Genomic DNA, 17,363 nt, shown 5'->3' with positions numbered 1-17,363 from the left:
AAAGCGCAGGTTCAACATGAAAGGAGGAGGAGGAGAGGAGATCCAGGTTACAAGCGGAGTGAAGCAGGGATGTGTCATGGCACCCACACTATTTGCCATATACATGCTTCTCAGTGGAGACAACTAAATGTGAGGGGCCTGAGAAAGGTGTCTTAAAGGTTCAGGCCGAAGTCTAAAGTGCGACGAGTCTCCATATTAGAGATACTCTACGCTGACGACGTATGCCTTATGTCTGGCAGTATGGCGCATCTCCAAAGCTACGTTGATGCATTAAACCGCTCTTGCCAACAATTCGGGCTGGTAATAAGTATTTCTAAGACACAAATCCTCAACAACCACCCTGTGGAGTTGAATCTGATTCAAAACCACTGAATCTAGATGGGACCACTAGATGAAGTCTTATTTTAAATATCTTGGGATCCCTATACGACATGACAACACCCTGGCTTCAGAAATACCATCTCGCATCGCCAAAGCCGCTCCCATGATATCAAGTTTGAGACTAAGATAAGCATCTATAAGGCCGTAATAATCGCAGTCCTATATGGCGCAGAGACACGATACCTGTACAAGCCAGATATCAAAAGACTAGACACGCACCACCTAAGATGTCTAATGTTTAGGTACTCAGAATTAAATGGCAGGACCGTATTCCAAACTCTGAGGTTCTGCGTCGTTCCGGGATGTACGGCATGGAGGCACTATTGATGCAGCGTCAGCTCAGGTGGTGTGGGCATGTTCTTCGGATGGACGATCGCCGCCTGCCTAAAGCTATATTCTACTCAGAATTAGCAGAGGGCAAGCGGAAGCACGGCGGACATGCTCAAGCGTCACCTAAACGTGTGTGATATCGATCCTGCACGTTGGGATGGGAAGAGCTCGCTGCAAAACGGTCATCTTGGCGGTCCACCATCTTTGAATTCATCAAGTCGTGGATGTTGCATCGTCCCTTATATTAACCTTATCTTCGCACTGTTAAAATTACTTAACAGCCTAACAAGAATGTACTTTATTCATAGCGTCGCAGTGTTAAGAATGCTCAACATGCGTTACACTAAGTATATTTCTACGAATCTCGCAATGTTGAGCATTCTCAACACGCATAATGGTAACCCAGTCCTGTGTTAGTTAGGCTTCTATTGTGTTATAAAAACATAAAAACACAAAGCACACACCCTCAAGAACACATTGTAATAGTATTTCAATCGACATTATAGGTATAAATATTTTTTAATATTTTTTAATTAACTTGCGTCCTGAGGTCAATTGCTGTCGTGGCACCATTTTGCCATTAACTGTCAAAATACGTGCGCCTGGGCAATAATCTCACTCGTCGAAGATGCGTTAGGTTTTAAACTATCATTTTATTAAAAAAAGTACTGAGTTTAAGTGAAAATTACGTTGCAATATTTTTTTGATTCTAATGTTAAGCATACTTAACATTGCGAATTAAAGGGTTAAATAAAGAATTGGCAAATATTTTATCACACTTGCTTGAAAAATACCTGATTTCATGCAGGTGTACTGAAGGACAAAGGCCTATATTGTTCCCACGGGAGTTAATTTTGTCACTAATTCATACGAACCGTGTAGATTATAAGTAAAATATATACTTTGTTTAAAGTCAAGGTATAAAGGAGTTTTAGTTTTAACATACCGACGTTTATTATTTAATATTTTTGTTTATGCTTAATAATATTTAATTCGACGGTGGAAAGGAGAAACCCCTTAACACTTTCGCAACCAGGCAAAATTTCAAACAATACCTACCCCAGAAACCGACAGTACTCGCTAGTCGGGCAACGACGTGCAACTCAATGCCGCACGCCGCGAACCCGCTAGTCGGGCAAGCGGCGGACGCTCAGGGCTGTGACAAGTAACTTTCGTATAAGTACGTGGATAAAATTAAATCTGCTGTCTCATCTGTTTAGGCTCCCCGTTTTGTTCTTCTCCTAATTCTAACTCCTATTGATACATACCCGTGTATGCAATTTCACGTAACCAACTAATAAGAATTTTTATTTTGTAATCGCATTAGGTAAAGTAAATAAAAATACAAAGTGAAGTAATAAAATATAATAATCAACTGTACCAACTTTTCGACCACATAATAATCAGAAGATTTACAATTTTTTCTGTTAGTGGCAGTGGCAGCCCTGAGGTAGTGAAGATGCAATGCTTGCCCGCCTGTCGGGCACTTCGGCGTCGCGTGTAGTTTTATAGCTCTTGCCCGACTAGCGGGTATGCCGGCATCTGAGTAAAGTTTACGAGTGCCCGAGAGTCGGGTACGCGGTGTCGAATGTGTTAAGCGACATTTTGAACGTAGTTGAGTTATATATACCGTTGAAATCAGCTTTTTTTTCTGCGTCGTTTAAGCCGGGTTACGTAGCGATCTGATGACTTTGATGTCGGTTAAGTTAGGTTATTAATAGTGGACACATTTAAAAACCCCCCCTTTATGCGACACATAATTTGATTTAAATTTGAACTACGTCACTTAAACTACACACAAATTTATACTTGATCGCTTAAAGTGATTTTAAATATTGCTTGAATTTGTAGTGATGGCGTTAAAGTGTTTATTACAAATACAGTGGAAACTGGATAAGTGGAACCTGGGTTAGTGGAAAACCTCTTTAAGTGGACCCAAGTTCTCGGTTCCAGTCCCTTGGCAACGAATTACCTCTATAAGTGGAATTTTGGGACCTCTATAAGCGAAATCCATTTTTTCGAAAATTTCTTATTTTTACCTCTGTAACTGGAAGCAGCCGTCTCCGAAACCTCTATGAGTGGAATAGCTCGGCGTTATAAAATTTGTATTTTTAATAAACCGTCACAAGGAGGGTAGTTTGTATCGTTAACATTATGGTACGTGTTTTAACTACGTATTTTGTATGAGATCACACATCGTTCAGTTTTTTTGCATTAAAGTACAATCGGTACATTGATTTATTTAACCATACTGGTTTCTCTTGCATAAATAAATATTAGGAGTGATTTTGTTTTTGTAATTTTGAAAATTGTATACGAGTAGGTACTGTGGATTATTTACAGTATTGCTTTTTTTAAAGTCAGGATTACATACCTTTTTTTGTTAATACATACATATCTACATACATATTTAATAAAAGATGCTTATTTAAGTCTTGATCATACCATACGTGACCTCCATAAGCGACATTACTAGCATCCACAACCTCTGTTAGCGAGAGCCTCTGTAAGTGAGAAAACGTTTTATTTGAACCTGGTTAAGTGGAAAACTGGATAAATGGGAAACCTGGATAAGCGGAACTAAACAGCCGGTCCCTTGCGATTCCACTTATCCAGTTTCCACTGTACTGAATATATAAGGTTAGGCGCTTAATCGTGTCTTTTGGTATTATGAACAACAAATGCTGTCGGTTAATTGGTTGTCACAAAATTTATGACAGAATTTGCTCCATTAAGCGACACGTTGAATTTTAGCATTTATGTCGCTTAATGTATTTGTTAAAACTTGCTTTAGTCGTTTAAGTGAAAGATCTAAAAGGTATCCTGGGGCTTAAATTATCGGTTTTACCTGTCAATCGTCGCATCAGTGTACCAATTTTAGTGTATTATACCTGTAAATGGCGGTTTTATGAACACGAAGTAACCAGTCGGTCGCTTCAGTCGGCAGCGAACATCGCGGGGAGGCGGTTGTCTCGCTGTTTGCCGTCACAGACAGCTAGGTATGTACGATATTTTGTGAGTTTGTTGTTAATTTATAAGTGTTTATTTATTATAATTAATATTATGTATTTAAGAAGTAACATACCCATTTGTGTAGGTAGTAGGTATTCATTAAGATGTGTAATAATCACACATTACAACTTAAATATTGTCGGACCTGATCGTACGTAAACATTGAATAACTTGTAGGTATATGGCTTAAGTAGTATCAGTTTAATCCTTCACAACAAGTCTGATTTATTGTGTTATTTAATCTTTTTTGACGAATGAATGGCCCATTAAATTATTATTACAAAAACCTAATGCGGTCGACTTATTAATTTTTATTACCGTAAATAGGAATTGGTTTTGAATTAGTTGAAGTTTGGTAAAAATATTAAAACTATAAATGTAATACAAATATTTTTTTTATGACTACTCGTGTCTATGTTTGTCCGTCCATCTGTCACAACCTAATATATTCTTAAACTTATTTTTACTTGAAACCGATTTACGTGCTTACGTTAGAATTACAAATATACCTACATATTAGTCATATTACTATCTAAATTAGTTAATTTATGTTTTGTCCTTTTCTAGCAATGACAAATGTCGAAGTGACAGATAGGAACAAAACATAAATTAGCTAATACAGGTTTGATAGACGTTTATGAATAAGCAGGTGAATGTTTATATTTAGGGTTATGTATGCCATTACTAGTATTACAATTAGTGTTTAATAAATTACTAACACTAAGTTTTTAAAACACAAGAGTGATTAAAGAAAGTACAAACTTGCAATTTAAATAAACTATAGCTATTTTTTTTTGTTTTATTTACTTATTCATGTTTACCCTGTACATTCCTGTTTCTTCCGGTTTTAGGTTACAAGGTACCCTTTTAAGATGACATAATTATCAATAACTGTGTTTATATTAAATTTAAAATATACATATTAATTAATTATATTAGTTGCATAGGTAACACAATTCTGGAGCACAAAATCTCTTTAATAATCATGAGAAAACGTTGTCCTCACTATAGTTGCTTAAAGTAATATTCCAGTAATACGTATGATATAAAAGGTCGTTTCATTGTTTTTTTCTAGTATCTGCTTAAAAATTGGAATGTCGCTTAAAGGGTTTCTCTGGTTTTATCTTAAGGCCACTTTAAATTAAACGACATTTATATCAGAAGATTCTATGATTTTTTCAGTGACGTTACTAATGATTAGGTATTACAATTTAATAAAATACGTTCATAGAACTGAAGTCTTTAAAACAACTAGAAAAAAAGTTACGATTTTTTTTTCGAAAATGTATACTTTTAAACGCTCTCCTGTAAAGTTAGCAAAATGTCGCTTAAGGGGTTTCTCCTTTCCATCGTCGATATGATTAATTTAATAGCCGTTTAAAATATTTTCACACAATTTTCAACTGTGGCTGAATGTCGATGGATCTGTGCATTCGATGCCTACACTGCCAAAAAAACTCAATATGGCGGACGAATGTTTGAAATGCCACCATATTTAAGATTGATCTCGCTTAAAATTTATTTTGTTCTTTCTCTGGGGGTAAGAATATTGTTACTCGAGTCTTTAATTCAAATATAATAGACACTCGTACAATATTCCACTTACCCCCCACGTTGCCCAGTGCAATGCAATTGCAATTTTTAATTTGAAATGAGTCCTATTCGAAGCCTTTAGGACGCATTTCCAGGGCAAATAAATAATACTAACCAAATAATAGTAGTGCTAGCATGCGGATGGTCCGTAATATTCCGAATCCTAATATTGCTGGTGTCCTTATCGCCGAAGAGCGCGGCCAGTTTCTCGACGATCTTCCTCTTATTGTTGGCGCTGTGCGCGAGCTGCTCGAAGTCGTAGTCGAGCGTCATCTGGAACTCGACGGTCGGCTTGATGGCCGGCGCCTTCATCACTTCCACTATTAGGCTGTCGTAGGCGCTCTTCTTGCTCGAGTCTTCAGCGATCTAATAAAATACACAAACAGTAATAGTTAGGAATATAAAAGTGAGTAGGACCTGTTTTAAGAACCCATCCTTGTAGTAGTAAGGAATAATTGCTACTCGTGCCTCGTACGGAACTCTGACGGATGTATTTAGCGGATTGACATTCTACATACCATATGGTCAACCAAACGTACATATGCTGTACATAATACGATTCTAATATGATTAATATAGACGAAAATCGACTAACTAACGAGTTCAAGTCGGATTGAATAGTCACAGTGGCAGCGCTAGCAAAAACATGTCAAGCTTTTGAGAGGTTGAGTGGATGGTACACAAGATTGGTGACCATGGTAAGTTAGTGATGACGGATCGACTACACCTTAACATTTACCTATGCGGAAGAAGCATGAGGAATAAGTTATTGTCTTGAAACTAAACAATCCGTTTCCGTGTGGGTTTCATATATTACTGACCAGTTGGTAGTGGACGGTGCCGACGTCGGCGGCTGAAGGTAGGCCGTAGAACTCCTGGTTGCGCGCGTCGAACTGCAGCCAGTGCGGCGCGGGCAGCTCGCTGCGGTCCTGGTAGCGCAGGGACAGCGCCAGGTTGCGCGTGCCGCCGTCCTCGGGGTCGAAGAATGTGTCCTATCAAAGAAATAACTTCATTAATACATGTCTCACAAGTCGGGTATAGGCATTTAATAAGTATATTACACGACGTACAGTTTATTATATGAGGTTTAAGTACTCTAATCGGGGCGACTTTACTCAGCGCGCCCAACAACTTCGGCAGGGTAGCGCACGGATCACGTGCAGTCACATACTAAAATCGAAGTCGCGGCCTTAATCGTATATGAAACCAAAGTATCGGGCAGTCGGGTGACTCGGGCACCTCTTGGAGTCGGTGGGTCGACGTCGTGGACTCACCTCGGGCACCTTGTAGAGCAGCAGGTGTCCGACGGTGGCGCGCAGCATGTCGACCTGGTTGCGCGTGACGGGCGGGTAGGTGTCGGGCGCGCGCGTGGTGGGGGGGGGGGGGGACTCACCTCGGGCACCTTGTAGAGCAGCAGGTGTCCGACGGTGGCGCGCAGCATGTCGACCTGGTTGCGCGTGACGGGCGGGTAGGTGTCGGGCGCGCGCGTGGTGGGGGGGGGGACTCACCTCGGGCACCTTGTAGAGCAGCAGGTGTCCGACGGTGGCGCGCAGCATGTCGACCTGGTTGCGCGTGACGGGCGGGTAGGTGTCGGGCGCGCGCGTGGTGGGGGGGGGGGGGACTCACCTCGGGCACCTTGTAGAGCAGCAGGTGTCCGACGGTGGCGCGCAGCATGTCGACCTGGTTGCGCGTGACGGGCGGGTAGGTGTCGGGCGCGCGCGTGGCGGGGGGGGGGACTCACCTCGGGCACCTTGTAGAGCAGCAGGTGTCCGACGGTGGCGCGCAGCATGTCGACCTGGTTGCGCGTGACGGGCGGGTAGGTGTCGGGCGCGCGCGTGGCGGGGGGGGGGGACTCACCTCGGGCACCTTGTAGAGCAGCAGGTGTCCGACGGTGGCGCGCAGCATGTCGACCTGGTTGCGCGTGACGGGCGGGTCGGTGTCGGGCGCGCGCGTGGTGGGGGGGGGACTCACCTCGGGCACCTTGTAGAGCAGCAGGTGTCCGACGGTGGCGCGCAGCATGTCGACCTGGTTAGCAGGTGTCCGACGGTGGCGCGCAGCATGTCGACCTGGTTGCGCGTGACGGGCGGGTAGGTGTCGGGCGCGCGCGTGGTGGGGGGGGGGACTCACCTCGGGCACCTTGTAGAGCAGCAGGTGTCCGACGGTGGCGCGCAGCATGTCGACCTGGTTGCGCGTGACGGGCGGGTAGGTGTCGGGCGCGCGCGTGGCGGGGGGGGGGGGACTCACCTCGGGCACCTTGTAGAGCAGCAGGTGTCCGACGGTGGCGCGCAGCATGTCGACCTGGTTGCGCGTGACGGGCGGGTAGGTGTCGGGCGCGCGCGTGGTGGGGGGGGGGGGACTCACCTCGGGCACCTTGTAGAGCAGCAGGTGTCCGACGGTGGCGCGCAGCATGTCGACCTGGTTGCGCGTGACGGGCGGGTAGGTGTCGGGCGCGCGCGGGGGGGGGGGGGGGGGGGACTCACCTCGGGCACCTTGTAGAGCAGCAGGTGTCCGACGGTGGCGCGCAGCATGTCGACCTGGTTGCGCGTGACGGGCGGGTAGGTGTCGGGCGCGCGCGTGGTGGGGGGGGGGACTCACCTCGGGCACCTTGTAGAGCAGCAGGTGTCCGACGGTGGCGCGCAGCATGTCGACCTGGTTGCGCGTGACGGGCGGGTAGGTGTCGGGCGCGCGCGTGGCGGGGGGGGGGGGACTCTCCTCGGGCACCTTGTAGAGCAGCAGGTGTCCGACGGTGGCGCGCAGCATGTCGACCTGGTTGCGCGTGACGGGCGGGTAGGTGTCGGGCGCGCGCGTGGTGGGGGGGGGGGGACTCACCTCGGGCACCTTGTAGAGCAGCAGGTGTCCGACGGTGGCGCGCAGCATGTCGACCTGGTTGCGCGTGACGGGCGGGTAGGTGTCGGTCGCGCGCGTGGTGGGGGGGGGGGGGACTCACCTCGGGCACCTTGTAGAGCAGCAGGTGTCCGACGGTGGCGCGCAGCATGTCGACCTGGTTGCGCGTGACGGGCGGGTAGGTGTCGGTCGCGCGCGTGGTGGGGGGGGGGGGGGACTCACCTCGGGCACCTTGTAGAGCAGCAGGTGTCCGACGGTGGCGCGCAGCATGTCGACCTGGTTGCGCGTGACGGGCGGGTAGGTGTCGGGCGCGCGCGTGGCGGGGGTGGGCGCGAGACCGGCGCCTGCGCAGCGTCCGGCGCCGCGCCACGACACGTCCAACACGGCGAGCTCGGGCGACATCACCTCCAGCAGGCGCTGAGACGGCAAATGAGATTCGGGGCTCGTCTCCATTATCTGGAAATTACAAGTAAATGGTGAGCGAAAAAATAGTAGGTCGCGATGAGCGTAGGTTCCGAGCGCCCCGACTGAGTTTGAATGATCCATAAGGCACGCAATGCCCTTGGACTTATCGTTGGTCTACACGAACCAATACATTGAACACAGAAATATGGTACATGACAGTTGCCAGTAGGTTGACGATGCCTTCCAGCGTAGAATTGCTTCATACAAAATACTTTGATTTAAATACACATTTACCTGCATCAGTCTCTTAATATCATCCATAGGGCAAGCAGTTTCCTTAGGAAGCGTATCGTTGGTCCACACGAACTCGCAGACGTCCCCGCTCTGCGACACATTCAGCACAGTAATGTGGTGCATGTCTGTGGCCAGAAGGTTGACGATGCCTTCGAGCGCGCGGATCTGCCAGTCCAGGTCGTAAGTGAAGGTCTTATTCAGTTTGAAGTGCATGACGAACTGGTGGTTGATTGTCCGGGCGGCTTTGTGCTGGAAGATAATGCTTCGGTTAAATAGGACTGTTACGCTCTTTAGCGATAAACGAAGATGACTTTATATATTGACTGCTATATAATGAAAGGCATTAAAATACGAGTGTGGGTTTATGAAACGAACAATGTGAGTTTTATAACAGGATCACACGATTGTGTTAATGCTTAATTATGTATAGTTACATACACTGTTTTATCCATCCACACGCATATTAGAAGCTCTCTATAATGTGTGCAGGAACCGTATGTAACGACCGGCATTGCCGCATCGTTGCTCTGTCGCGGATATCAGGTGGCGTCTCCGAAGTGTTTGATCGCTCAATTTACAGGATAGTGGTGCTATAGTTAGTTTAAAAATAATAAATCAAACTAGTTTTATACCAACTAATTATCAGAGTTATGCGAGTTCTTTCCGAGATGATTGGCTGCATTCAAATATAAAATTTCTTTAAGATTCTATACAAGATGAATAGATAAGCCGTATTGTACCTGTTGGACGGTGATATCGAGCGGTCCCTGAGCTGTGCGGCCCTCGCTATCTTGTGCTTCGATCACGAAGTTCCAGCGAGACACGTGCGCTTCTAAGGGCCTGAAATGTAAAAAAATAGATACCTATAAATGGAAAAAAGTTAAGAGGGTAAAACACCATTTTAATGGTAAAAGTAAAATCGAATTTAATTTCTGATAAGCGTGGACCTAATATCCTCTCCTCTGTTCATATACCTGCGGTAGACCATGCTAGCCATCAAAAACGGTGTCTCTTCCGTGTTACACCATAAATCATCAAAGGGCGAATGATTCGGTGGCTTCATAACGACTTATCGCGTTGACGAGTCGTAGCCCCTGAGTAAGAGCCAATTGCACCAACCACAATTAGCAGACTGATCAACGTTACTCAACAGTGAACTATGGAACTTCCCATACAATAAAATTTTGCGAACGCTTTAACGGTTTGGTGCAACCGACCCTAAGTCAATAAAACAATGCGTAGGTACTCACAATGCATACACCTCCAGTTTGGATGGCAGGAACTGTATCCAGGAGTTCCTGCCGAGCTTGGTGCCCTCCTTCATGTACATGCTGTACGTCAGGTTGTTGTCGTCCTCGGGGTCCGTGAACAGGTTCGCGGGGATCACGTATCTGAACAACACATTACATATTCACCCCCATTCATAAAACTTTGCAACCTCTTACAAATCTCTGTTAATTTAGTCTCTTTCTAAAGAGTCAAAGTGACGGATAGGGACAAAGACTTATTAGCGTTTACTAGATTTGACACATGTTCCTGAATAACGCCATTAATATTTAAAGGCTACAAAGTTAATTAAAGTCATTCTTATTCTTCATACTCCATCTTATACATATTCCATCTAGTGCATACAATGTTTATAAAAATTGTTATTTGCTGAACAGTGGCAGAAACTTGACAGGAGGATACACGTCTTCGTATTTTTTTGTTATTCTAAGAATAAAATTTTAGAGATCGTAAAGAAAATTGTGTCAAGGACGGGTCACGGGCAAATCTCAGGCTTTAAGACGTCAAGATTACACAAAACATCAATCAATTACCTAAATGCTTTCCCAGCGGCAGTGGCGACCTTCTTCATGTGGTGTTTGAGCGATGGCGGTTTCTTGGTCACAGGTATTGGGAACGTCACAGTCTCAGTGGTTCGGCCGAAGATTGTGCTTGATCGTTCCGATGGTGTCACTGCCTCCTGGAACGTGTACTCTATTATAGATTACTGTGTGGTTTATGTATAAGTTGATAAATGTGGCAAGATAATTGTATACAGCATATAAAAGTACAGATGTAAAATGGTTGTCATTGTCCAACATAAAACACGTACAATTGTTTAAGCAATAATAAAGTTCTAAAGAGCAATCAAATAAAAACATAATTCGAATGGACTAATGATTTTAATCATTTTTCCACGATTTATAAAAAACTAACTATAACAACTAGTTTTTGGAAATGTGTTTTTTAACACTTTTATATGGATTTCAATAGATCATGTTTCGATAGCGATAAATTTGGGAATGAGTATTTATGACTAATGAGCGACTTAGTTCTAAATTTGGAAAAAGTTAGTGTTAATTGATTAAGATCGAAAATGCGCCCAAATTAAAAAAATACCATGTTATCCCCGTGATTTTCACACACGCATTCACTCGATTAAGTAAACCATTACCACTCGGCTGCAACTGTGCAGTGTACATCCCTTCTAATTTTCAGTGCACACCTCAACCCATTTCTGCAATGCTAACGTACTTACGAGGACTGTGGATCACTGTCTTAAACTTGTACCAGGAAGTTCGGACTTGTTTGGCTTTTAGAATGCTGGATCTCATCTTGAATCTTCCTCGCGCTGTCCCGGCATTTTTTTGCCACGGCTCATGGGAGTCTGGGGTCCGCTTGGCAACTAATCCCAGGAATTGTCGTGGGCACTAGTTTTTACGAAAGCGAATGCCATCTGACCTTAAAACCCAGAGGGTAAACTAGGACGTATTGGGATTAGTCCAGTTTCCTCACGATGATTTCCTTCACCGAAAAGCGACTGGTAAATATCAAATGATATTTCGTACATAAGTTCCGAAAAACTCATTGTACATTGTACGAGCCGGGGTTTGAACCCGCGACCTCCGGATTGCAAGTCGCACGCTCTTACCGCTCGGCCACCAGCGCTTCCACCGAATCTCATCCTGATGAAGCAACTTTAACTTTAAATAGGTAGCATCAACATTCACTACACAAGAATGAATGAAGATAGGTAGATAGATAGATAGAGTTTTAAGTAGGCCGTCAAATCTTTAGACAGGCAAAGCCAGTGGATTGTACGTATGGTATATTTCCTATTAGTTCCACAGAATCAAGAAACACTTGCAAGTTCAAAATTGTACGGAATCTCTTGGTTCTATCAAAGAGTTTGACTGTTGAAGAGGTGTAACGTATAAGAAAAAAAAGTGCCCTCGATACCCAAACTGGCTTTAGGTACATTGTGTTAATTAAATTGTCAAACGTCATATTTTAATAACCAGAGATACCGCCTATTTCTCTGTGAAATTCGAGGCACGTTTCTTAGAATTTATTCCTTCTATACTTACGTAAATATGTTACTCTTTGATTCATTGGAACTAATAGGATCCTACAAACCTCCTTCGTGATTTCCGTAATTTCGGTCTCAGGCAGCGCGGCCTCCGTCGTCGTTGACGTTGTAGACGTCGTTGACGTTGTCGACGTCGTGGTCGGCGCCTCAGTTGTCGACGTTGTTGTGGTTGTCGACGACGTGGTAGCTGGTGTGGGTGCTGTGGCCTCGGGCGTGGTGGGAGAGGGTGGCGGCTCGGTGGAAGAGGGCTCGTTGGACGCGCGAATTATAACGGTCTGCTGAAAGTGCCATGCTACGCTCACACGATGTGCCGTGAAGGGTGGACGTAGAAACAACGTTTATATATGAACAGGACTATATACTGGTACTTCATATTAGAAAATGTAGCTCATAGGAAGCTACACTTTCATTATTTACCATTAACACCATTTTTATTCGACTGGGCATGGCTGCATATATTGCAAAGATGTATGCGTAGGGTATTTTATATAGCGAAATTTTTAATAAATTATTCCCCATAGATACCTGTATATGACACATGACTGTTCATGTGGTTCTTAAAACTCATTATCATCAACTAGTCTTAAAAAAGGATTCAATTAGCATTTGAAAGCTTTATAACAAGGTAGACCCAAAACCTACTGGTAGGTGAATAACAGTGCACACCTTAATTATGATATTTCAAGCTTTTTGAATCAAATTGATATCGTTGTTTCTACGTCATCAGATTAGTCAGTTATATTTACATATTAATATACACGATGAAAATGGAAACCGTGAGGTAAAATGTACACTATTCTAAGTGTTATGTCAACACCAGTTCCACTCTGAATCAAAATTAGTCTACTGTGAAGTGTTAGGTGGTTAAGCTGACTAATGGGCATACATACCGTTTCGGCTTCTGTGGTGGTGGCATCGTCACCAGGTACTATGATGACATGGTCATGGTCGAAGGTCCTGGGATTTGTCGCTGGGACGGCGGAATAACTGACAATACTGGCTTCTGATGCTGTTTCGGCGCCGTATGGAGTGATTTTCACTTTAGGTTCCAGCTGAAACATTTTATATTATTAAAAAATTGTATAATTGGGGTGTGATTGTAAAAATCGATAAGCTTCTTTGCACGCAAGGAGAACTACTTCTAATTTCATGCCAGTGCATTTTCAAGTAAGCTTACTATTCAGTAAGTGTTCTGTCTGCTGTCTCACTTCACGATAGAGACATTTTGTTAAGCTGTTTGCCAGAAACAAAAGTAATTTTGATACTAGCATTCTTACTAAAATAGTCCAGTCTGTGGATTCTAACATTTTTCTATCTACTGCTAAACATTTCAAAATAAACGCTCAATTACATTCTAACGGGACAAAACTATGGAGGAAATCTATCGTAGGTAAAATAAATATAATGTGAATTGCTAAGAGTACAATCAATAGGTATTCAATTAAACTGGGGGTACAGGGTAGTACTTCACACACAAAAAACTATAATAACAAACTATACATGCTTTAAAACAGTGTGATGTCAATATCAGCTAAAGACACAAGGTAAAGTATGCTTTATTTACAGGGACACAAAGTCGAACTGAGAACAACATCACACCGGCATGCCATGCTCACACAGATGCGGCAGCTGGGTTACGACAAACCTCCGTGGTATATGTATTAGTAGAGGTGGGCTCGGGAGTGGTTTCCTCAGCGCGCGTAGTTCCTTCAGTGGCGGTGACGGGGAGGGTGGCGGGCGGCGGGGAGGGCGGGGTGGGGGTGGGGGAGGGAGGCAGGGTGGCGGGCTCGGCGGGGGTGTGCGGGGGAGGGGTGGGGAGCGTCGTCGGCGGCGCCTCGGTCTGAAACGTGTCGGTGGTGGTGTCGGGTGACTCGCCGTGGTGGTGGCGGTGCGGGTGCGGGGGCGGGGACGCGGCGGGGGGGAGGGCAGGGGGCGGGGCGTCCACCTGCAGCGCGAGCGCCGCGACACAGACTAGGTTAGTACTGCCACCCATTTGTACATACAGTAAGCGAGCCCTGTGTGTGGTTATTGAGATGGAGTATTATAAAGATAAGCGGTGGGCTTGCTCTCATCCAGACCTTACTGATCAATGAACGCGCCTTTGGCTGCGATTGGATGGATTTTAAGCATTTTATTGTGTAGGAACTTCAGGAGAGTGCTTTGAAACCTGCGGTGTGTTTTGTTTAAGCTTCTGTTAGAGGCAAAATCATGATAAAGCACAATAGTTAATAATAACAGCACACAAAGCTCACTTGTCAGTTGTGATCTTTTATATCATTAAATTTAAACAATTTATTATGAACGTCAATGTAGGTATGAATCATGATATTTTCGATTCAAAGCATATGATGCTGTTTAATGTATGAAATGTACAATGTTTGGTCAAATGTTCATGACGAAAATTGAAAACCTGATGTAATTAATGTAGGTAATGATTGATTTTAGTCGAATGTTTGCCAAACATGTTGTTCCTGTACCGATTCCCAGTGCTAGTACGGAGGATTCCAACAGTAGGTATACGGCATTTCCATTCAACATTCCATGCTAAATAATGTGTCTCGATGGATGCGGCTATGATGGCGTGACAGATAAGTGCAAGGTCTCATTCCTCTTAATAATTTACTCTACAAAGGGACATTCATTGGAAAATAATACGTATTGATATCTTTTCACACCCTTCTTACATAACAGGGTTCAGGGTTCTTCATAGGGTTGTATTCAGTCTATTGTTTTTATTCTCATCAGATTCGAGTTACATCAAAGAGTTAAATAGCAATATTCATTTCGTTGGCAAACTATGAATAGTACTGCTCTATATAATTATATCTCTCCTTCTTACATTTACAAGGAAACGTAAACAATTTGAATCATTTCTTTTATCTTTTTAAGTATTATTTTTCAATGAATCGATCTATGATCATCGGATTACATTGTAAGGTTAGAATCTCACTATTACGATCGGAAATTGGAAATAGTGCAACTCCAGCCTTACAAAGATGGATGACAGGGTCATACCAGGTAAGGGAACAATGAATGAGGAACACGTCATATCTTAAAACTATCGTTGTTGTATCAAATTTAATGACGCACAGTTATAAGAGTTATCATAACGATGAACCATTTTAAGCGTCACCCAAGCATATTTTATAGTTCGTTCGTTCGTTCGTAGCATTAGAAAAAATCTTGACGTGTTTTTTTATTGCAAAACACTTTTCAGAAATAAGTCACGGCAAATATGTGACAATTATGAATCATATACGATTATTTACATTCTTTTGCTTTCATAATTAAAAGTTACTGATTTTTAAAAAGCGTTTTTCAATTAAAAGACACGTCAAGATCGCGTAGTCTTTTTCTTATGCTATAAAAAATGAACTATAGTGCTTAGTTTCTTTGCATTTCGGGAGATCTGTCAAATACGAGAGAACGTTTTGTTCAACAAACCTTACACCAACCCCCTTGAAATGCAAATAAACAAGTAATTATATGTGCACTTTTCATTTGTTTTATTTATTTAAATATATGTTAAATGGCCTATATAATTGACGATTTTCAAAGAAATAATCACGTTTAGTCTACATAGTTGACGATCAGTTCAAGGTTTAAGAAGTAATTTGTATAACAAGAAACAATTGCTGATTCAAAGCAATTCAAGAGAAGGCTAATAGACGTCAATGACTAAGCCATTATACAATGCATTTACTATACTTACTCATCGTCACTGATGCACTGTGTAGATTTATTAGTCTTATTGCTTTTATTAAAATGATACTTCTCTGTCCATTGAAGGTTCTCCGCAAGGTCAGAAATGTATTCGAATGAGATTTGTTAGTTATGTTTTCATTAAAAACAATGGTGTACGTAATGCGGAGTCGATGACGCCACAAAAATGATCACAACATTTTAGGAAAAATCTAAATGAGGGCATTTTTAGTTCTTGGAGATACGACATATATTTAGGTACTCCTGGTTTTGCGAACTTTGAATTTACGGTACGATGTGACTGCCTGGTCATAAATATTACGAAAACAAAGTTAGAGAAAAAGGCGATTAAGAGATATAGAGCCGCAAAGGCGTATTGAGAATCGCCGCCGTAAGTTTAAAGGCTGGCAGAGAGAACAGTGGTGAATACTCCAAATGATAGAGCGTCACTCTTGAATAGTGATGGTGAAGGATGAACATTCGGGCGTAAACGCTATACTCCCTCCGGGCGTAACCCTCTCGGTTTAACGGAACCTTTCCTTGCATTTGTAGGTATCTTGTATCTTATATTGTCTGAGATGGATCTTAAATGTTGATTAATTATATTCTATAGCAATAGCCAGCAGATTCCAAATGAACTGTTTTGACTACATTCGACAAGTCGAAGCAATGCATGTGATAATTTAGGGAGGACCCATGGTTATTTAAGAACTATGAAAGGAAAAGCTTAGTAGAAAACCGAACGACTATACCCGCAGACATTAGCCATACTCACACATATTCCTTTGCGCCTCTGTATACGGAATCCAACCGTAAGTAAGGACAATAAGGTACACTATCGTATGCAGGTCACTCACCATCTCGGGTCCGGCGGGCGGGTCGACGTCCTTGTAAATGTCGTCGTCGTCGGCGTCGTCGTAGCCGCTGTAGTCACCCGCGTCCTCCTCGTCGTCGTAGTTGTCGTAGCCGGCTCCCGAGCCGTCGTCCAGGTCTTGGGGTGACTGCGTGAAGCAACGATAATGAGGTTTTAACGTTTTTTATTTATACCAGCAGTAGCTAAATACGTCGGCGAAGTGCTGTGTTTATAGTATAAGATAAGAGCGTATGTGCATTTTGAACATCTGGTATTACAGAACAGAAGACTTATGTACCGATTTAAATCAGACAACTTTGAGATACAGGAATCGTTAGGAGAATACAGTGTGTGTCTTTCATAACGACATTGGTTTTAAGTAACGATAGTTTAAAGTGCTGTTAACAGTTTTATCAAAAGAATATAACGATTACCTTTTATTATGAAGAGTAATTAATTTAAAAAAAAATCTCGAGCAGCAATGTAATGCAAACATTTATTTGACGTTTCAGAGAGGAAGAGCTAGTTTCGTTTCCATTTAAATTCGATCAAAACATTAAAGTAACTCTGAACTGTTGCCGACGTTAACTTATT

General features: G+C 43.2%; 1 protein-coding gene across 1 annotated transcript in view; it reads right to left on the bottom strand.

Annotated features, from left to right (window-relative positions):
• The window catches only part of LOC134798210 (dystroglycan 1), an 83,373-nt gene that overhangs the window by 5,000 nt on the left and 61,010 nt on the right, over positions 1–17,363 (bottom strand). The window contains exons 9-19 of the mRNA XM_063770575.1: positions 16,774–16,917; positions 13,860–14,159; positions 13,105–13,266; positions 12,262–12,492; positions 10,680–10,825; positions 10,110–10,250; positions 9,600–9,699; positions 8,860–9,108; positions 8,383–8,616; positions 6,138–6,308; positions 5,432–5,682 (exon numbers count right to left, since the gene is read on the bottom strand). Of these exons, the coding sequence (XP_063626645.1) occupies positions 5,432–5,682; positions 6,138–6,308; positions 8,383–8,616; positions 8,860–9,108; positions 9,600–9,699; positions 10,110–10,250; positions 10,680–10,825; positions 12,262–12,492; positions 13,105–13,266; positions 13,860–14,159; positions 16,774–16,917 (2,129 nt within the window). The remainder of the gene's footprint in view (positions 1–5,431; positions 5,683–6,137; positions 6,309–8,382; positions 8,617–8,859; positions 9,109–9,599; positions 9,700–10,109; positions 10,251–10,679; positions 10,826–12,261; positions 12,493–13,104; positions 13,267–13,859; positions 14,160–16,773; positions 16,918–17,363) is intronic.

This window comes from Cydia splendana, chromosome 16, assembly GCF_910591565.1.
Source record: "Cydia splendana chromosome 16, ilCydSple1.2, whole genome shotgun sequence".
In the NCBI taxonomy this organism is placed as follows: Eukaryota; Metazoa; Arthropoda; class Insecta; order Lepidoptera; family Tortricidae; genus Cydia; species Cydia splendana.
Note: the sequence above shows the minus strand (reverse complement) of the source record. Positions and strands in the feature narration are given on the sequence as shown.